Source organism: Balaenoptera ricei, chromosome 3 (assembly GCF_028023285.1).
Source record: "Balaenoptera ricei isolate mBalRic1 chromosome 3, mBalRic1.hap2, whole genome shotgun sequence".
NCBI lineage: Eukaryota > Metazoa > Chordata > Mammalia > Artiodactyla > Balaenopteridae > Balaenoptera > Balaenoptera ricei.
In genome coordinates, this window is record NC_082641.1 from 42,678,592 (window position 1) to 42,700,576 (window position 21,985).

Below are 21,985 nucleotides of genomic sequence, written 5' to 3' on the forward strand. Positions count from 1 at the left end.
AGTTCTCTTAGAAAACAAGGAAAGACTATAAGAAACTGTCACAGATGAAAGGAGACCCAAGAGACATGACAACCAAAAGGAAAGTGGTATCCTGATTTGGATCCTGGAAGAGAAAAGAGATCTTAGTGGAAAAGTTGGTGAAATCCAAATAAAGTATGTAGTTTAGATAATAGTGTCATACCAACTCTAGTGTCTTAGTTTTGACAAAAGTACCATAGTTATATAAGATGTTAACATTAGGACAAGCTGGGTGAGAGGATATGAGGACTCTCTCTACTATCTCTGTAGCTTTTTTGTAAATCTATAATTACTTCAGAAAAAAAATGAAAAAGCTCACTGAGAAGCTCATTGAATCTCCAGGAGCACCGGAGAGTCAGGTGTGGTGGCTACAGAGCCAGGAACTGTTGCCAAGCCCACATGGCAGAACTGGGCCAACAAAGACTCCGCGGCCCCCTCTGGGAACAGACACCGCAGGTTCCTCCACCCACACCACAACACCAGTCCCTCTTCTCTCTCGCTGCTGCTGCCACTGTCTGTCACCAGAACGGAGTCCGGACAGTCCCTGCCTCCTCCCATTGCTGGCTACGCTTGTACAACCACTGCAGGGAGGTTGGGACTTGAGTACCTGACATTTCAGCTTCTGTCCCTGGAGGGGGTTCTACTTCATAAAATGGGAGATTTCCCAGACATAGGAAGGACGTTCCAATGCTCGGTGGCCAGAAAGAAGGACATATATCCATTGCAGTGATTGAGGTCATCTAATTGGAGTGGTCAGACAGGGCCCCTTGGAAGAAATAGAATATAGATAAGGCATTATTATAGTGAAACCGAATTTGGAATAAAACTCAATAGCATCTGGCACTCAGCCCTGTGGCCATGGTGTGGTTCTGACAAATAGAAAGGCATCATTCTCATGCAAACACTATATTGAACAGGCAGTACATAGAGTGTCAGCAGAAAACAACTTCATTTTTGTCTTCCACTGTCCCCCCACTGTCAGCTCTGAGGGGCCATGTCTGCTGAGTTTGACGCCCAGGGTAGGGGAAGTCTTCAAGAATTTTCTGGTCACTCTTGAGTAATACACACAACTCTAGGGTCACTTCAAGTCATAAATCACAATTTCAGATTATCATTAAAATGTCTAGCCTTATGTAATAGTCAAAATTTCAAATTTGCTTTTAAGTTGTGGCTTCTCCCCCTCCTACAGTTTGGGTCTGAAGTCAAGGAAGGAAAGGGTCTGTCTCCTCTCATATCAGTCCTTCCTCTGGCTTTTATGGTTTCAACCCCTCAAGAGCTGAAGTACAGTCAGGGTGAGTAGGCCAGGGGAGCAGAAAAGTTTCTACTTCCCTGGTACTGTCATAAAGTTTAGAATTTGTGATCTTATTCCCCCACATGTTTAAAGTTGACTTTTTTTACGGGCTGTGACATGGTTCTTCAGAGATCTTAGAGATTTCTCATCTGCGATTTCTTGAAGGGCAAATGCAACTTTTTTCTGACTGGTCACTTCCTTTTCTCCTCATTCCCTAGAAATCCAGTTTCCCTCCACTCAGGTCTTAGGTCTCCATGCTTCTCTAGACCACTGTCTCAAACAAGATAACCACATGCCAGCTTGCTCTCTGGATCCACATCTGGTCCACAAGAAACATTCATGTGCCAATCTTCCTCGACTTACGATGGGGTTACATCCTGATAAATCCATCATAAGTTGAAAATATTGTAAGTCGAAAATGCATTTAACGTATGGAACATCATAGTTTAGCCTAGCTTACCTTAAATGTGCTCAGAACACTTACGTTAGCCTGCAGTTGGACAAAATCACCTAACACGAAGCCTATCTTATATTAAAGCGTTGAAATCATGTAATTTATTGAATACTGTACTGAAAATGAAAAGCAGAATGGTTGTATGGGTACAGGATGGTTATATGTGTATTGGTTGTTTACCCTTGTGATCACATGGCCGACTGGGAGCTGCAGCTCGCTGCCACTGCCCAGCCTCATGAGAGAATACCTACCACATATTGCTGACCTGGGAAAAGATCAAAATTCAAAATCAGAAGTATGGTTTCTACTGAATGAGTATCACTTTTGCACCATTATCAAATCTAAAACTCGTAAGTCAAACTATGATAAGCCCAGGACTAACTGTACCCACTCAATGGCCTGACATCTCTGGAAATCTTGTATCTCTCCTTTTAACCACCATGAAGGCAACTAATAGGTTTCTCTCTCACCCTTTAGATTATTCTGTGCTCCTCAGATGCAGGAGACATATATTAAGCTCTCTAAGTAGATCCCTTGAAGCTCCTTTCCATAAGCTCGAAAGTTCAGATACTCCTAGATCTTCCTTTGAAGGTAAAGGTTGTGTAGAACTCATGGCAAAAGAACAGCTTTCTCTCAAATTCTTCTTCACCCATTTCCAACTTCTGACTATTTTCCACCCAAAATGCCAAGGAAGAGTTTAAGAGTCATCTAGCCTGTTTTCTATCACTTCTTTTGAAAAGATTTTATTGTGGTGAAGCCCTTTATTTTGAACTGTGATATTGATTGCCTTGGTGTTTCAACTGAATGTTCCATTTTAGTATCCTGTGATCTTGAATCCATCCTCAAAGCAAACAAAGGTTGCCTTCCTCCTGGCTCTCCCAGCTTGCTAGAACATCCTAACCTTCAACAATCACGTGGGGTGAGCTGGGGAAGGGGCAGCAGCAGACACAGCCCCCTAGTGTAGAAAGGTATATGGTCAACTTCTCCAGCATTGTTCTGGTGGTTACTCCTGTCCCAGAGGTCTACTCAAATACCAGTTACCTTTCCAAATGTGATCTGTGCACTAAAGCAAGACAAATATTTCAGCTTCTCCCTTACAGACTCAAACATTTTAAATGCCCAAATACATTCTATTTTTATTCCACAATAAAACAAACCTTCCTAGATAAAAATTATTTGATGTCTATTCAATACACATTCTTCTTTTTGAGCTCATGCCCCTGAAATGAGAGGCTTATAGCAAGAGTACTAATACCAATAGAATGCAAAAATCCTCCAAAATACTGAAAAAAATAAACACAGAAATATATATATATATATATTGGATTACATATATAAAGGATTATATACCATGACCAAGTGGGATTGGTTGGTTAAATATCTAAAAATCAATTAATGTCATACACTATATCAATAGAATAAAGGACAAAAATCACATGATCATCTCAATAGATACAGGAAAACATCTGACAAAACTCAATATCGCTTCATGATAAAAACACTCAACAAACTAGGAATAGAAGGGGACTTCCTCAACCTGATAAAGGGCATCTACAAAAACCCTATAGCTAGCAATATACTTAATGGCAAGAGAGTGAAACTTTCTCCCTAAGATCAAGAACAAGTCAAGGACGTCCACTCTCACCACTCATATTCAACATTGTACTGGAAGTTATAGTAAGGGTAATTAGGCAAGAAGATGAAATAAAAGGAAAATAGATTGGAAAAGTAAAATCATCTGCATTTGCAAATGAAATAATGTCTTATGTAGAAAATCCTAAGGAAGCCATTGAGAAACAATTAAAATTAAAAGAGTTCAACAAAGTTGCAGGTTACAAAATCAACATACAAAAATCAGTTGTATTTCTGTACACTACAAAATTAAGAAAAATGAAAATTAAGAAAACAATTGCATTTACAACAGCTTCAAAAAGAATAAAAACTTAGGAATAAATTGAACCAAGGAAGTGCAAGACTTCTATGTTGAAAACAACAAAACATTGTTGGAAGAAATTTTAAAAGACCTAAATAAGTGGAAAGACATCCTATGTTCATGGATCAGAAGACTTGTTAAGATGTAATAGTCCCCAAATTTATCTACAGATTCAATGAGATCTCTATCAAAATCTTTGCTGTGTTCCTTGCAGAAATTGACAAGCTGATTTTAAAGTTCATATGAAAATTAAAGAAGCCCCAAATAGGCAAACCAATCTTTTTCTTTTTATGAATATCTTTATTGGAGTATAATTGCTTTACAGAGTTGTGTTAGTTTCTGCTGTACAATAAAGTGAATCAGCTATAGGTATACATATATCCCCATCCCCTCCCTCTTGAGCCTCCCTCCCACCCACCCTATCCCACCCTTCTAGGTCATCACAAAGCATCAAGCTGATCTCCCTGTGCTATGCAACAGCTTCCCACTAGCCATCCATTTTACATTTGGTAGTGTATATATGTGCATACTACTCTCTCACTTTGTCCCAGCTTCCCCCCCCTTCATTCCCTGTGTCCTCAAGTCTGTTCTCTACGTCTGCATCTTTATTCCTGCCCTGCAACTAGGTTCATCAGTACCGTTTTTTTTAGATTCCATATATGTGCATTAGCATACGGTATTTCTTTTTTCTTTCTGACTTACTTCACTCTGTATGACAGACTCTTGGTCCATCCACCTCACTACAAATAACTCAATTTCATTCCTTTTTATGGCTGAGTAATATTCCATTGTATATATTGCCACATCTTCTTTATCCTTTCATCTGTCGATGGACATTTAGGTTGCTTCCATGTCCTGGCTATTGAAAATAGTGCTGCAATGAATATTGTGGTACATGTATTTTAAATTATGGTTTTCTCAGGATATATGCCCAGTAGTGGGATTGCTGGGTCATATGGTAGTTCTATTTTTAGTTTTTTAAGGAACCTCCATATTGTTCTCCATAGTGGCTGTATCAATTTACATTCCCACCAACAGTGCAAGAGGGTTCCCTTTTCTCCACACCCTCTCCAGCATTTATTGTTTGTAGATTTTTAGGTGATGGCCATTCTGATCAGTGTGAGGTGATACCTCATTGTGGTTTTGATTTGCATTTCTCTAATGATTAGTGATGTTGAGCATCCTTCCATGTGTTTGTTGGCAATCTGTATGTCTTCTTTGGAGAAAAGCCTATTTAAGTCTTCTGCCTATTTTTGGATTGGGTTGTTTGTTTTTTGATATTGAGCTGCATGAGCTGCTCGTATATTTTGGAGATTAATCTTTTGTCAGTTGCTTCATTTGCAAATATTTTCTCCCATTCTGAGGGTTGTCCTTTCATCTTGTTTATGGTTTCCTTTGCTGGGCAAAAGCTTTTAAGTTTCATTAGGTCCCACTTGTTTATTTTTGATTTTATTTCCATTACTCTAGGAGGTGGGTCAAAAAAGATCTTGCTGTGATTTATGTCAAAGAGTGTTCTTCCTATGTTTTCCTCTAAGAGTTTTATAGTGTCAGGCCTTACACTTAGGTCTTTAATCCATTTTGAGTTTATTTTTGTGTATGGTGTTAGGAAGTGTTCTAATTTCATTCTTTTACATGTAGCTGTCCAGTTTTCCCAGCGCCACTTATTGAAAAGGCTGTCTTTTCTCCAATGTATATTCTTGCCTCCTTTGTCAAAGAGAAGGTGACCATATGAGTGTGGGTTTATCTCTGGGCTTTCAATCCTGTTCCATTGATCTATATTTCTGTTTTTGTGCCAGTACCATACTGTCTTGATTACTGTAGCTTTGAGGTATAGTCTGAAGTCCAGGAGCCTGATTCCTCCAGCTCCGTTTTTCTTTCTCAAGATTGCTTTGGCTATTTGGGGTCTTTTGTGTTTCCATACAAATTGTAAAATTGTTTGTTCTAGTTCTGTATAAAATGCCTTTGGTAGTTTGATAGGGATTGCATTGAATCTGTAGATTGCTTTGGGTAGTATAGTCATTTTCACAATGTTGATTCTTCCAATCCAAGAACATGGTATATCCTTCAATTTGTTTGTATCATTTTTGATTTCTTTCATCAGTGTCTTATAGTTTTCTGCATACAGGTCTTTTGCCTCCTTAGGTAAGTTTATTCCTAGGTATTTTATTCTTTTAGTTGCAGTGGTAAATGAGAGTGTTTCTTTAATTTCTCCTTCTGATTTTTCATTGTTACTGTATAGGAATGTAAGAGATTTCTGTGCCTTAATTTTGTATCCTGCTACTTTACCAAATTCATTGATTAGCTCTAGCAGTTTTCTGGTGGCATCTTTAGGATTTTCTATGTATAGTATCATGTCATCTGCAAACAGTGACAGCTTTACTTCTTCTTTTCCAATTTGGATTCCTTTTATTTCTTTTTCTTCTCTGATTGCCGTGGCTAAAACATCCAAAACTATGTTGAATAATAGTCATGAGAGTGGGCACCCTTGTCTTGTTCCTGATCTTAGAGGAAATAGTTTCAGTTTTTCACCACTGAGAATGATGTTGTCTGTGGGTTCGTCATATATGGCATTTATTATGTTGAGGTAAATTCCCTCTATGCCTACTTTCTGGAGGGTTTTTACCATAAATGGGTGTTGAATTTTGTCGAAAGCTTTTTCTGCATCTATTGAGATGATCATATGGTTTTTATCCTTCAGTTTCTTAATATGGTGTATCATATTGGTTGATTTGCATATATTAAAGAATCCTTGCATTCCTGGGATAAACCCCAATTGATCATGGTGTATGATCCTTTTAATGTGCTGTTGGATTCTGTTTGCTAGTATTTTGTTGAGGATTTTTGCATCTATGTTCATCAGTGATATTGGCCTGTAATTTTCTTTTTTTGTGACATCTTTGTCTGGTTTTGGTATCAGGGTGATGGTCGCCTTGTAGAATGAGTTTGGGAGTGTTCCTCCCTGTGCTTTATTTTGGAAGAGTTTGAGAAGGATAGGTGTTAGCTCTTCTCTAAATGTTTGCTAGAATTCGCCTGTGAAGCCATCTGGCCCTGGGCTTTTGTTTGTTGGAAGATTTTTAATCACAGTTTCAATTTCAGTGCTTGTGTTTGGTCTGTTCATGTGTTCTATTTCTTCCTGGTTCGGTCTCAGGAGTTTGTACTTTTCTAAGAATTTGTCCATTTCTTCCAGGTTGTCCATTTTATTGGCATATAGTTGCTTGTATATGCCCAGCATGATCCTTTGTATTTCTGCAGTGTCAGTTGTTACTTCTCCTTTTTAATTTCTACTTCTGTTGATTTGAGTCTTCTCCCATTTTTCCCTGATGAGTCTGGCTAATGGTTTATCAATTTTGTTCATCTTCTCAAGGAACCACCTTCTAGTTTTATTGATCTTTGCTATTGTTTTCTTTGTTTCTTTTTCATTTATTTCTGATCTGATCTTTATGAGTTCTTTCCTTCTGCTAACCTTGGGGTTTTTTGTTCTTCTTTCTTTAATTGCTTTAGGTGTAAGGTTAGGTTGTTTATTTGAGATTTTTCTTGTTAGTTGAGGTAGGATCATATTGCTATATACTTCCCTCTTAGAACTGCTTTTGCTGCATCCCATAGTTTTTGGGTTATCGTGTTTTCATTGTCATTTGTTTCTAGGTATTATTTGATTTCCTTTTTGATTTCTTCAGTTATCTCTTGGTTGTTTTGTTGTATATTGTTTAGCCTCCATGTGTTTGTAATTTTTACAATTTTTTTCCTGTGATTGATATCTAGTCTCATAAGTGTTGTGGTTGGAAAAGATGCTTGATATGATTTCAGTTTTCTTAAATTTATGAAGGCTTGATTTGTGATCCAAGATGTGATCTATCCTGGAGAATGTTCTGTGTGTACTTGAGAAGAAAGTGTATTCTGTTGTTTTTGGATGGAATGTCCTATAAATATCAATTAAGTTCATCTGGTCTAATGTGTCCTTTAAAGCTTGTTTTCTTATTTATTTTCTGTTTGGATGATCTGTCCACTTAAGTGGAGGTGTTAAAGTTGTCTACTATTATTGTGTTACTGTTGATTTCCCCTTTTATGGCTGTTAGCATTTGCCTTATATATTGAGGTGCTCCTATGTTGGGTACATAGATATTTACAATTGTTATATCTTCTTCTTGGATTGATCCCTTGATCATTGTATAGTGTCCTTCCTTGTCTCTTTATTTTAAAGTCTAATAATAATCTTTATTTTAAAGTCTATTTTGCCTGATATGAGTATTGCTACTCCAGCTTTCTTTTGATTTCCATTTGCATGGAATGTCTTTTTCCATCCCTTCACTTTCAGTCTGTATGTGTCCCTAGGTCTGAAGTGGGTCTCTTGTAGACAGCATATGTACGGGTCTTGTTTTTGTATCCATTCAGCCAGTCTGTGTCTTTTGGTGGGAACATTTAATCCATTTACATTTAAGGTAATTATCGATATGTATGTTCCTATTCCCATTTTCTTAAATGTTTTGGGTTTGTTATTGTAGATGTTTTCCTTCTTTTGTGTTTCTTGCCTAGAGAAGTTCCTTTAGCATTTGTTGTAAAGCTGGTTTGGTGGTGCTGAATTCTCTTAAGTTTTGCTTGTCTGTAAAGCTTTTGATTTCTCCATCAAATCTGAATGAGATCCTTGCTGGGTAGAGTAATGTTGGTTGTAGGTTTTCCTTTACATCACTTTAAAAATATCTTGCCACTCCCTTCTGGCCTGTAGGGTGTCTGCTGAAAGATCAGCTGTTAACCTTACGGTGATTCCCTTGTATGTTATTTGTAGGCAAACCAATCTTGAAAAAGAAGAATAAACTTGGAGAACTCACTTCCCAATTTCAAAACTTACTACAAAACTATAGTAATCAAGACACGATGACACTGGCATAAGGATAGATATAAATATCAATAAGTTAGAATGGGGACTACAGAAATAACCTCTTATGTTCAACTCATTTTTGACAAGGGAGCAAAGACAATTAAATGGGGAGATAATAGTCTCTTCAACAAATGGTACTAAAACAAATATATATCTACATGCTGTAGTATGAAGTTGGACCTCTACTTCACAACATATACACCGTGTATAAAAATGAACTCAAAATGAGTCAAAGATCTAATTTTAAGACCTAAAACTATAAAACTCTTACAAAAAAGCAGAGGCATTAATGTTCATGATTTTGGATTAGGACATATTTTCTTAGATACTGCATCAGAAGTACAAGCAACAAAAGAAAAAATAGATAAATTAGACATCATCAAAATTAAAACCTTTTGTGTTTCATAGCGCATCATCAAGAAAGTAAAAAGACAATCCACAGAATGGGAGAAAACTTTTGTATATCACATATCTGATAAGGATTACTATCCATAATATATAAATATCTCTCATAACTCAAGAATAAAAAGACATAATGCAATTAACAAAGGATCTGAATAGACATTTCTCTAAAGAAGATATACAAATGGCCAATGAGTAAATGGAAAGATGTTCAACATCATTAGTCATCAGGGAAATGCAGATCAAAATCACAATGAGGGAACTCCCTGGCAGTCCAGTGGTTAGTACTCGGCGCTTTCACTGCCAGGGCCCAGGCTCAGGTTCGATCACTGGTCAGTGAACTAAGATCCTGCAAGCCACATGGCACAGTCAAAAACAACAAACAAAGAAACAAGCAAAAAACACAATGAGATACCACTTCATACCCACTAGGATGGCTAAAATCAAAAGGACAAATAATAAGTGTTGCCGAGGATGTATAAAAATTGGAACACTCACATGTTGCTTGTGAGAATGTAAAATGTGGCAGCCACTTTGGAAAACAGTCTGGCAGTTTCCCAGAAGGTTAAACAGAATTACCATATTACCCAGCAATTCCACTTCTAGGTATATATCCAAGAGAAACGAAAACATATAGCCACAAAAAAACGGGTTCATGAATATTCATAGTATCGTTTTTCACAATAGCCAAAAAACATGGAAACGACCCAAATGTCCATTAGCTGATGCATGGATAAATAAATGTGGTATATCCATACAGTGAAACATTATACAGCCACAAAAAGGAACTGATACTTGCTACAACATGATGAACCTTGCAAATATTATGCTAAGTGAAAGAAGTCAGTCTCAAAGGGCCAAGTATTGTATGATTCTACCTATATGAAATGTCCAGAATAGGCAAATCCATAGAGACAGAAAGTATATTAGTAGTTGCTTAGGACTGGGGGACTTGGGGGTAAATGAAGAGTGACTGCCAATGGGTACAGGGCTTTTTTAAAAAATTTATTTATTTATTTATTTATTTATTTATTTATTTATTTATTTATTTATTTATTTTTGGCTGCTTTGGGTCTTTGTTGCTGCACACGGGCTTTCTCTAGCTGCAGCGAGCGGGGGCTATTCTTTGTTGCGGTACGTGGGCTTCTCATTGCAGTGGCTTCTCTTGTTGCAGAGCACGGGCTCTAGGTATGTGGGCTCCAGTAGTTGTGGCGTGCAGGCTCTACAGCGCAGGCTCAGCAGTTGTGGCGCACAGGCTTAATTGCTCCGCGGCATGTGGGATCTTCCTGGACCAGGGCTCGAACCTGTGTCCCCTGCTTTGGCGGGCAGATTCTTTTTTTTTTTTTAACATCTTTATTGGAGTATAATTGCTTTACAATGGTGTGTTAGTTTCTGCTTTATAACAAAGTGAATCAGTTATACATATACATATGTTCCCATATCTCTTCCCTCTTGCATCTCCCTCCCTCCCACCCTCCCCATCCCACCCCTCTAGGTGGTCACAAACCACGGAGCTGATCTCCCTGTGGTATGCGGCTGCTTCCCACTAGCTATCTATTTTATGTTTGGTAGTGTATATATGTCCATGCCACTCTCTCACTTTGTCAGAGCTTACCCTTCCCCCTCCCCATATCCTCAGGTCCATTCTCTAGTAGGTCTGTGTCTTTATTCCCGTCTTACCCCTAGGTTCTTCATGACCTTTTTTTTTTTTTTTTTTTAGATTCCATATATATGTGTTAGCATACGGTATTTGTTTTTCTCTTTCTGACTTACTTCACTCTGTATGACAGACTCTAGTTCCATCCACTTCACTACAAATAACTTAATTTCTTTTCTTTTTATGGCTGAGTAATATTCCATTGTATATATGTGCCACATCTTTTTTATCCATTCATCTGTTGATCGACACTTAGGTTGCTTCCATGTCCTGGCTATTGTAAACAGAGCTGCAATGAACATTGTGGTACATGACTCTTTTTGAATTATGGTTTTCTCAGGGTATATGTGGTAGGTGGATACTTAACCGCTGCACCACCAGGGAAGTCCCCAGGGCTTCTTTTTGAAGTGATGAAAATATTCCAGAATTGAGCATAGTGATGGCTGTACAGCTCTGTGAATATACGATTGAACTATATGCTTTGAATGAATTGTATGGTATGTAAATAATATATCAATAAAGCTGTAATTTTTTTTAAAGTGCTGATGTAGTCTTTGCTGTGCAAAAACACAAGCAATGCTGAGATGAAATGCAGAGGAGTCTTTTTAAAATATTACAAAACACATTAAATCTTGGACTTGCTAAAAGTTGTGGTGAACAAGTTATTGTTTCTGGGACCTAACATGACCAGCAGAGTAACTGTAATTAAGAGTAAAGGGAGGGGCTTCCCTGGTGGCGCAGTGGCAGAGAATCTGCCTGCCAATGCAGGGGACACGGGTTCGAGCTCTGGTCTGGGAAGATCCCACATGCCGCAGAGCAACTAGGCCCGTGAGCCACAACTACTGAGCCTGCGCGTCTGGAGCCTGTGCTCCGCAACAAGAGAGGCCGCGATAGTGAGAGGCCCGCGCACCGCGATGAAGAGTGGCCCCCGCTTGCCGCAACTAGAGAAAGCCCTCGCACAGAAACGAAGACCCAACACAGCCATAAATAAATAAATAAATAAATTTTTTAAAAAAAAAGAGTAAAGGGATTTTCAACTAGAAGGTGGTTTGGGAAAAGCCTAGTTTCTCAGCATGATGCCAAAATGGCCAAGGCTCCCACCAGCACAAGGCCTCCTGGCTCCCACCTGCAGACCTGAGGTGCTGCCGATAAAGGGTCCTGCAAGGAGTGGTCCAGAGGCAAGTAATCCAGAGGGTAACTGTGTGCCTAAGGCTCATGCAGGAACCAAGAGCCCCAGGGTCCATAGTCCTGGAGCACACAATACTAGGAGAATGTGAACTATTATTTTAGCCTAGGTTTCCTCCAAAGCAAAGGCTGCTCTGTGAGAGAGGCAGGGTTAATAAACAGGACTGGAAGTGTCCATACCAACGTTTTTATGCTCAATCTTCTGGACACTCTGAGAAGCCTCACAGAATGCATTTTACAACTGTTTACCCATGGGATGAAAGGAGGAAGTATTTATTTGTCAGCTCCACTTTGCCACTGGCCAAGGGCTGTCTTGTGGGGAGTTAACTCTCCCTGCTTCCGGGGTGTGCAAACAAAAGTTCCCACAGGCATGGTGTGAAGACAGAGGGACCCAGGGTAGAAGGTACAAGGCACACCATACACTCATTTATAGCTGTGAACACACCTGGAACTGGTAGCCTCAGCCATAGTTAGAGGAGGAAGCCAATTTCGGAGAATCTGAAACAATGCTTAAGAGGTGTCTGGTGCAACTAGCACCTAAGTTCTGTGAGGTCTCAGAATCAGGTACAGAATTTTCAGGGTCCAATGAAACATGAAAATGTGGGGTGTTTGTTCCAAAATTATTAGAATTTCCAGGTGGTGACAGCAGAGCATAAGCCAAGCCCAGGGTCCTTCTGAGAGTGGGCCCTGTGTAACTGCACTGGTTGTACATGGCCATGAAGCTGGCCTTGTCTGGACTCTAAAGTAGCAAATTACCCTCACCCTCACTCCTACACACACACACACACACACCACGTACTCCTGACTACATCTCCATAAGAAACACTGACATTAAGGGGCTGAGTTCCCTCTTCTTTGCCTCTCCTTCAGCTCTGACCACACATCCATAGGCAAGGCAGGGGGGTTCCTGACCCTGCTGGTGTGTGCTAAGGTTTTTCCAGGCCAAGGTCAAGTCTGGAAAAAGGAGAGAATTTTTCATAAAGCTGCTTATTTTTTCCATAAGGTTCTTTATTATAAGATTCCTTCCTTACCTTAGAAATGAAATCATGGTGATGGTAAGCGGCACCTTTTTTTTTTTTTTTCTGCCAAGGAAGGATATTAATTTTTTTTCAGTGTCAGTCCTTTGCCAGCTTTGGACTTGAAAATTACTGGCTCATGAATGCCTGAAGATACTGGGTTGGGAGGAAGAAGAGGAGGTAGGTGTTCAAAATCAAGAGGCTGGTTGATGTAGGGATTGGATGCTACTTGGATAGCCAGAGAACAGTGCAGGGTATTTTATCAGCAGCTCAGCACCCTCTACAAGACAGAGAACCATCAATACCTCCAAGCTCAAGACTGCCCCTTGTGAGTGTTCCTGGCGTGCTCTTTCCTTCATCCATTTTCTTGCCAAGGCTCTGCGTAAAGATGAAGGGGAAAGCCCTGCCTGTAGGTAGAGTATGAGCATTTGGGAAGCTCCTCTTCTTAAAAACAAACTCATCTATCCCTAAATCACCCAACTGGAATTCCACTGCCAGTAATGCACTACTTGGGTAGAATATGAGCCTCTGGTTTACTCAAGTGACTTAATGTGTTAATTCTTTTAAAATGCATTAAAACCCTAGGTAAGAAAATTCCTCTGTAGCACTTTGTATAGTGCCTGATGCATTGAAAATACTGTACACAGACGATGATGATATTAACATCAAGTGATTATATCACTAAATCCTAACAAAACCCAGAGACAGGTGCTAATATTATCCCCATTTTTTGGCTGAGGAAACTAAAGTTCAGAGAGACTGAATAAGTTACTCAAAGTTACACTGCTTGGAAGCAGAGGGCCAGGATCCAAAACAGACCCAGAGTCTATTGTTTAACCACACTGCCATGTCACTAGGTCTGTGAGAATATACAAGGTGGGGCTGAGAAATGTGGAGGTTGATGGGCCAGTGAGCTTCGTAATTCTTGCTGCACCACTGGGTAGGCAGCATTTACCTAAGAGTGCTTCAAGTGAAAACACAAAGCCCTTTCCTAACCTCTGTCTCCCTTTGTCCTCTTTCTGTACCCTCTTTTCTCCTGGCATTCCTTGTGTGATTCTGGAGGAGACAATAGAGGAAACAGACCAAAAATTTCCTTTCAGGACAAAATCTTGCATCTTCAGTATCTAGAAGCAGTACCAACTATCTAGCATCTCACATACAGTAGGTGCCTAATAAATGTTTGCAGATCACTACGAGAAGGCAGCCTCTTCCAGGTCCCCATGAAACAGCCAGTGGTGTTCTTGAGCAGGCTAGCAAAGTCTCCAGCATTCAGCATGCCACACAGTGGGCTCCATGCCCACTTTTATTCCCACATCTCTCCCTACACAGGTCCAAACCAAACCTCGTTATTAATTACAACACCTCTGAAAGATGCAGGAGGTGTGTAGTGCAGCCCCATCCCCAAATTTAGGGAATGTCATCTGATATATTCCATCACATCCCATTACCTACCATCCACTCTCCAAATGTGTCCACTTCAGCCTCAGAAATCTGAAGAACAGCTTCTGTGTCATCTCCATTTTGCCTAATTAATGCACGACTCTAAGGAAGTACCCCCAAGTGTCTGAGCAGGATCTCTGAAAGGTTAGAATCTGCCAAAGCCTCCAGATATGGAAAAACATTAGACCCTCCACTCCGAGCCCATCCCAAAGTATACTTTCTCTTAAGCAAAATTAGCTACTCTTCTCATATTACCCCTTAGTATCCACTTATTAAATCACCAGTCATTTTTTAAGAAGCACTGAGTTCATTATGAATTCAGAATTGAGACTATGCAGTTATAGCTCTACATATGGGAGAAACCATTTCAGACTGATTTTCAATTTCCAACACTAAACAAGGCTTTGCCAAAATGTTTTATTTCATGTTTTATTTGAGCCAGCACCAAATGATAGGCATTGTTGCCTTTTAAATTGAACCCATATGCAAATCGGTAGACTATTCCAGATCCTCTGGAAGAAATCTTCCCAAGCTCCATATGAATTACATGATTAATGACTGATTCTTGACATCTGGATCTCACACTGATGTCCTTGCTGTAGCAGGCACACTCATAAACAATGTGAATTATCATTTTAAAGCATTTGTGTGTGTCTCATTCCAATATGGACACCAAATTTATTTGCCTGGAGTTGCAGATTTAACAGGAAAAAGAGGAAGGAAATCAGACTTTTTTGTTTGGCCAGGCTGGTAGTCCTATCTCCAGAGATTTTATGGCTGAAGCAAGGAAGAGGCCAACATGGTCACAGAGCCAAGTATGTCTGGCTCTTCTGCAAAGAACAGGTATTCTCCTTGCCCAGTCAAGGGAGAGCAAAGGCCCACTTACCAGATGCAAAGATGCTCCTCAGCCTTCTCTCTGTGTGTATAAACTCAAGCACTGCCATTCTGCTTCTTCTGAGTGCCCCACTGCTTAGGACAGGCCTAATAACAGTTCTCAGTTGCACAGTGATCAAGCCAACCTTGGGTTAAGACTCTCATTCCTCCTCCTTTCTAAAGGGATCAAATACAAAAAAACACTTGAGGAGGCTATATAAAATTGAGGAATCCAGAAATGCAAGAGGGAATCACTTTTGGAAGAGGAGAAGTCTTCTTCAGCAACAGTTGTCCATGGCCAGGGGTGGTGGCAACAGTTGTCTGTGGCATTACATCCAAGGATCTAAGACAAGGGTAGTTGTCTCTAGGCCCACATATGCTATGCTTCCATTTATTCTGTAGACTGTGAAATCTGTTTCCACAAAGAACAGTTAAAATTGGGTTGGGAGAGAAAAGCAACCTAGAATAGCAGAAAGGGAGAAGGTGAGAATAAAGCCTTTTCCATATGGAACACATCAGGGGCATCAGAATTTTGGGGACACTTTGACCTCATCTTTACCTTTGTAAATATCCTACCCTCCTTTTTTTCTTTTTCTCCTGATGTGCTCCACCTGTTAACACAAGGCAAATGTTTTTACTTAGGCAAGGAATATAAAGAAATGAGTCTGTTCAAGTTTTGTTTGATTTTTAATACATTCTCTAAAAAATGTTCATGTTTACCATTAGCCAATAACAATTTCAAACATACTATGGAATTTTCACCCTTCCATTCTGTTTTTAGAATACAATTTTTTGCCTAGACGTGGTAATGGGTTTATTAATCCTTCGCTGGGTATACAAGAAAACTCTACATCATGGCTTTAACGAGAGTTTCTCAACCTTAACATTATTGACATTTTGGGCCAGGTAATTCTTTGCCACGGGGGCTGTCTTGTACAATGTCGGATATTTAGCAGTATCCTTGGCTTGTACTCATTAGATGCCAGCAGCACCAGCTGTGAAATCCAAAAATGTCTCCTGACATTGCCAAATGCCCCTTAGGGGGAAGTTCCTCCCCCACGCTAGAAACACTGGCTTTAAGAAAATATTTAAAATATGAAAAGGAGATATTAAAGTAGATGCCAATTTGAAAGATTAAATAATTTCCCAAGTATTTCAATACTTAAGAGTAGATCCTACACATTGCCTATCTAATTGCCATTTCCCAGCCTTCCCTAATTACATGGTGGGCTGATTCATTGATCTCTGACCTGGCAGAATCCTCTCCCTGCCCCAGAAGAGATGTCAGTCACGTGAATCCCATTTCCCTTTGCCAATGGTTGGTCAAGGGATGGGAATCACGTTGCTCAGTTCTAGACAATGAGATGAAAAAGCGGGGGAAATATTTGGGAAGGCCTCAAGACTTTAAAAAATATTAATAAATAATAATAAATAAGATCCTCTCTAAGAAAAAGTCTCTCCTTTTCCCCCACTAGGATTTCTGCCTTTGAGTGGGACTGTATTGCTTGGAGCTTCAGCAGCCATTTCACAATCACAAGGAACTAAACAAAAGGATGAAATGCCAATAGCTTGAGGAAGGTAAAGCAGAAAGAACAAAAGAGCTTCAGTTCCCAACGACATCTTTGAACTGTTGAACCAGCCTTGGAATGTCCACCTCAGGCTGCTTGTTTGTAGAAATAATTGAACACTTTTATTGCTTAGCTAAACCTATGGTCTGTGGGTCACATCCAGGAAATAAGAATTGTTTTTTACATTTTTAAAAGGTTGTTAAAAAATTTTTAAAAAGCAACCATATGTGTCCCACAAAACCTAAAATATTTTTACTATATGGTCCTGCACAGAGCAAGTTTGCCAATGTGCAACCTAAACCCGACTCGTGGCAGATGTCTTGTGATTTGCTACCCAAAGCATTCCTAACTAATAGAAGTACTGATGTCACCATTTTACAATTACAGAAACTGAAGCTGAGTCGGCCAATGGTAGGCTCAACTAGACAAGTCAAATACAAATTTGCCATTACTTCAGTTCATTGTAAAATGAAGCCATACTGAGGTATAACAAAAGCATTAAACCTATTCTTTAGGGTTTCAAATAATATTTGTACTATAGGCTTGATGTTACAAATCAGAATAGACAGATCCTCTTGCTGAAACTCAATGTGTTCAATGAATGCTTGCAAAGGGGGCCAGACTATTGTACTATCTGGAGCACCAAGGCATTTCTTGCATTAAGAAGTCAAAGCTAGAGACTCCAAGGAGGAAAAGTCGTTACAGAAAAACACTAGAAACAAACTCACTGATATGATAAATTACCACTCCTACTTGCAGAAACAGCTCTTGTACTTCCTCGTTGAATCACTCAAGAGTGAATCCTCAGTGAAAAACAGCCAAAGCCTTCCTCCACTAACTCTAGCTCCCATGTTAATCTGCAGTCGGGCCAGCATGTTCTGTCACACCTTGGTAAAGGGTTTAAATAGTGGCAAAATCTTACGTACACTCAGAGCATCAGGTCCAGAAGAGGGTACACAAAGCTCATTGTGGACAGCCCATAACATGAGTGTTGTACAAAAGTTACAGTAAACACCTGCCAACACCTAACTATGGAGCTACAACAGAACACCAAGGGATGGCAGGGCTGGGCTTTTCTCAGTTGATCCAACCAGCATTTCTTTGTCTTTGTATCCCAGTACCTGGCACACAGCAGGTGGTCAGTAAGGAAAAAGCACCCTCAGTCTACACCCAGTACTGGTTGTGCTTCAATGTTGGGTTGGTTTGTCAGCAGAGCTTGACCATGTCAGGATCCAGATTCACCCATGTCTCCCAAGGAGCACATTTTTCCACTGGCTCAATGACTGGAGATTTTTCCATGTGCTCACATTGTGGGGCCCTGAAAAGACTGACTGGAGGACTGTTGGAGCTTTTTAGAAGAGCCGTCACTGTGACAGTGGGAACAGCTATGCTCCTTTCCAGCCTAGGACCTGGGGGTGTGGGTTCTAGGTTGATCTGGGGCTTAATAAGAGGTTTTGCCTTTTCTGTCTTCTGGCCCAGCAGCCAGACACACAACGCCACTGCAGTTACTATTAGCAGGAAGACCACCACTGCCAATGGTATGATGATTATCAGAAGGAGACTGCCCTCCCTGGGCTGGGTGGGTGCCCCAGGGCTGGCTTTGGTGGCATCTGGTGGCCAAATGACTCTGGTGGGAGAGGCCTTGACATCCAGAGTGGGCTCTTCACCACTGTGTCGTCCCCAGGGATCTGCTTCCTTCCATCTGGTCTGGGTCAGCTTCCCCAGAGTTCCTGTCTGTGCTGTAGGTCCTGAGGAAACCACAAGCTTTTCCTGAGAGAGACCTGAAGTCACAAGGTTATCTGCAGTGACTAGTAAAGAAACATCAGGGGTAAAATTCTGCAAAAGAAAGGGGTCAGGTGGCACTATGGTGAAGGGGAAACAACCTGTCGCTGGATGTACGTGGGCTGCCCTGAGCAGGAACGTGAAGGAGTCATTCAGCCTATCAGTGCCGGTTAGATTGGCGTGTGGCTCGAGCATCAACAGTCCTTGGTCAACATCCTTCTGAGTGAACAGAGTCGTGTCTTCCATTGCAGTGCCCCGGGCCACTCTTCGTACAAGTCTGCCATGGACGGGGGGTTCTGTCACTTCAAATTTGGGATCACTGTTAGTCCTATTAGCAAGCTCAGTAGCATCAAGGTCCTTTCTTCTCAGCTGATGGGCCACTCTGTTGGCAACTGTCAGATTTGACATAACCCGCAGTAAAGGCTACACCCTGATGCGCAGTGTCTGTCCTGTCAGGTTGCTTTCTGATGTAAACAGTGAGAACCGTAGCTGGTCCTCTGAGGCAGTGAGGTTTGTCATGTGGTAAGAGAGCTTTCCTGAATTCAGATCCTCCTGTCCAAAGCTGATGACCACCTGGTTTTCAACGAGCAGATACCCATGTTGGAGGGGCCATGTTATCTTGTAAGTGATTTGGGGGCTCCTCCCATTGGTCACTGCTGACAGGTGAGCACTGGTGATGGGAACGGTTGTCTGGCCTTGTGGGAGAAGTAGGTCAGTGAGGTCCATCACCCTCATCACAAGGGTGATGGAGATGGGGATGACATCCAGGTGGAAGAGCTTGTAGAGTGGGCAGTGTTGGCCAACAGTCACACTGAAGTAAAACACTCTGGAGAATGGGCTTCTATTTTGTATGAACCACACCTGAGAGTTATCAATGTCAGCTTGTGTGAAATGGTGAACAGGTATGTGTGGACGGTGACCCATTGCCAAAAAGCCATTATTAGGATTACGGATGATCATATACCTGACCTCCTCTGGAGGACTGTCTGGATCTTCCACTTTTAGGTTTTCAGGTCCTAAAACCAACCTATTGCCCTGCAGAACTTTCAACCAAAGCCCTTTTGTCTTTAATTCTGGTGCCTGGTCATTTATAGGAGTGACGGTGATGTTAAACATCTCTTCAAGAAAGTCAGCCTCTGGCTTAGTGGTGGACTTGCTCTTTGGGTTGGGCCAAACGGCGAAGGTAAAATTATCAGCTAGTGATTCAGAGTCATCGTGAAGGTATGTGAGTCCAAGTTTATTAATTACATACTGAGAGAAATTGGGTTTGCTTTTGGTAATATTTCTCTCCCCAACCATAATAGTTCCATGGTGAGGAAGAGATGTAACTTGGAACCAAATTTCATATGAAGAACGCTGAGATTTGGGCAATTTAAATAAGAGGTTGGAAGCATCCAACTTAGATTGGCCAATGAGAACTTTGTCTCCTCCCTTGACAACAGCTCCTGTTAAAAACAAACGTAAAGACCAAAGTGGCATCTCGTTAGAATTTTCAAATGACAGCTGTAAGACTTTTTCTCCCTCAGATTTGCCTGTCCTAGTGGATAATTCACAACACCTTGGTACCTGAATTAGCATTGCTACCCAAGGCATACGAAAAAAGTAAATTTTAAATACACACACCCACACTATTAAGTCAACATTTCAAGTAAGAGAGTTTTAAAACCTTGAGATTCACTTATAACGTGTTCATCTCCTAACTTACCTACTACTGCACTTTCTCTTGCCATGGAAACAGGTGCAGCTTTCAATACCCCTTTCCTTTCAAGAACTTGCCCTATTTGTTATTTTCATTTTCCATCAACAGTTTTCAGTCATGGGCATGGTGAAGTCTCCATTTGGAGGTACAAATAAGAATTCTGTAAAGCTAATTTGCCATCCTTCCCCACTACAACTATTGAGGCACATGAGAGGAAAAAGCAGAGGCCCAGAGAAAGAACACACATAAAGAAATAACAAATTTTTATAGCCATATAAGTTTTATTTCAAAGGTGGATACATTGGCATTGACAATTAAAAAGGAAAAGATGTATTTCCAAATTGTCCCTACTTTAATAATTAGAGATAAGGTACTGACCATATCATGGTGGAATTACCTGTATTTGCAAGCAAACGACTCTGCCGACCAGGTTCATTAATTTCATATGAAATAGTTATAGGAAACTCCTCAGAGCCTAGAGCTGCTGGTGGGGAGGACACTGTGAACATGAAAGAGTCTTCTGCAGTCCAGCCTGTGTTTTCCCAGTCTACATGCTGGTATAACATCAGCTGCTCACTGACCTGGCCAGATAGTAAGAAAAATCAGCCCCTGGTTTGAGGGATAATACAAGAATGAACATATATGCTAATTGGAGGAGATACATGTCTTTTCAGGGTTTACTTTACCCCTCCTCAAACTACTGCACATTTCCATGCAAATTCAGGAACATTAAAAGTGTGCTAACTTATTGGTCAAACCTAAGTGATTCTATTACCAAAATGATCTACTTATCAGAGAAAGAAAAGTACATTGATTCTGAGATGACTAATGCCTAAGGTATATATATTATAAAAAGTTTATAATGAACCTTCACTTCCATGTCAGCATCATAACTACCAGCTCCCAACCAATCTTGCTTCATATGTACTCCTACCCACTTTTCTGCCCAAGAGATTATTTTGAAGCAAATCACAGACATCATATCATTTCATCTGTACATGCTCTAGTATTAGTAAAAGATGACTTTTTTCAAATATTCAGTTAGTGTAGTGTTCAAATATCTCTGGCGGTCTAGTACATGTCTTTTTTTTTTTTTTTTTAACATAGTTGCTTTGAGTCAGGATCCTAAGTCCACACCTCACATTTGTTTGGTACTTCTCATTGGTTTCTTTTAATCTATAGGTTCCCTTTCTCTAATTCTTTTCTTGTAATTTATTTGCTGAAGAACTTGGGTTATTTGTCTTTTGAGTTTCCTACATTCTGGATTTTGCTGATTGCATCCATATGGTGTTGTTTAGCATGTTCCTCTGGTCCCTATATTTCCTATATACTACCGGTTAAATCTAGAGGCTTAATAAGAATCAGGTTCAATTTTTTGGTAAGAATGTTTTACATGTTGTATTGTATATTTCCTCTTGCATTGCATTGCAAGGCAAAATAACGCTGGGCTGCTTCTCTTTTGGATGTGTTAAGATTGATAAGTGGCTTCAAGTGCTGCCAGATTGATCCAACTATCTTAAAGTTCCCCATAAGCCTATCAACTAATAGTTTTACATACTCATTGATACAATTGCCTAAACTCATTATTTTTGCAGTGGCAAAACACTGATATTATTTATCTTATCATTCCTTCTTCATTCTTATCTGTAATTCTTCTATTTATAGAGAACTTTCTCTTATCAGCTATTTGGTTGCACAGTACATGCAGGAAAGACAGGATAAGTGTTTGATTCGTTCCCTTTATATATCATTTTTCAGGAGATGAGTCCCCTGGCTCCAATCTCCAAACATTGT

At 40.2% G+C, this 21,985-nt stretch overlaps 2 protein-coding genes across 2 annotated transcripts in view; one reads left to right on the forward strand and one right to left on the reverse strand.

Moving 5' to 3' along the window:
* Positions 1 to 21,985, forward strand: part of SNX18 (sorting nexin 18) — a 282,915-nt gene that overhangs the window by 247,141 nt on the left and 13,789 nt on the right. The window lies entirely within an intron of this gene.
* On the reverse strand, positions 631 to 20,954 carry LOC132362233 (chondroitin sulfate proteoglycan 4-like). Its single transcript, XM_059916379.1, has 4 exons — positions 20,589 to 20,954; positions 17,637 to 19,937; positions 15,156 to 15,319; positions 631 to 784 (listed from the first exon to the last, which is right to left on the reverse strand). Exons 1-2 carry the CDS (start codon positions 20,755 to 20,757, stop codon positions 18,916 to 18,918), a joined length of 1,191 nt encoding a protein of 396 aa, XP_059772362.1. The 5' UTR covers positions 20,758 to 20,954; the 3' UTR covers positions 631 to 784; positions 15,156 to 15,319; positions 17,637 to 18,915.

Excerpts from the sequence above, each read along its gene's own strand:
- LOC132362233 (XM_059916379.1), bottom strand. The coding sequence starts at position 20,757 with ATGTTATACCAGCATGTAGACTGGGAAAACACAGGCTGGACTGCAGAA. Across the intron at positions 19,938-20,588 it reads TCGTTTGCTTGCAAATACAG|GAGCTGTTGTCAAGGGAGGA; the intron begins GTAATTCCACCA and ends TGTTTTTAACAG.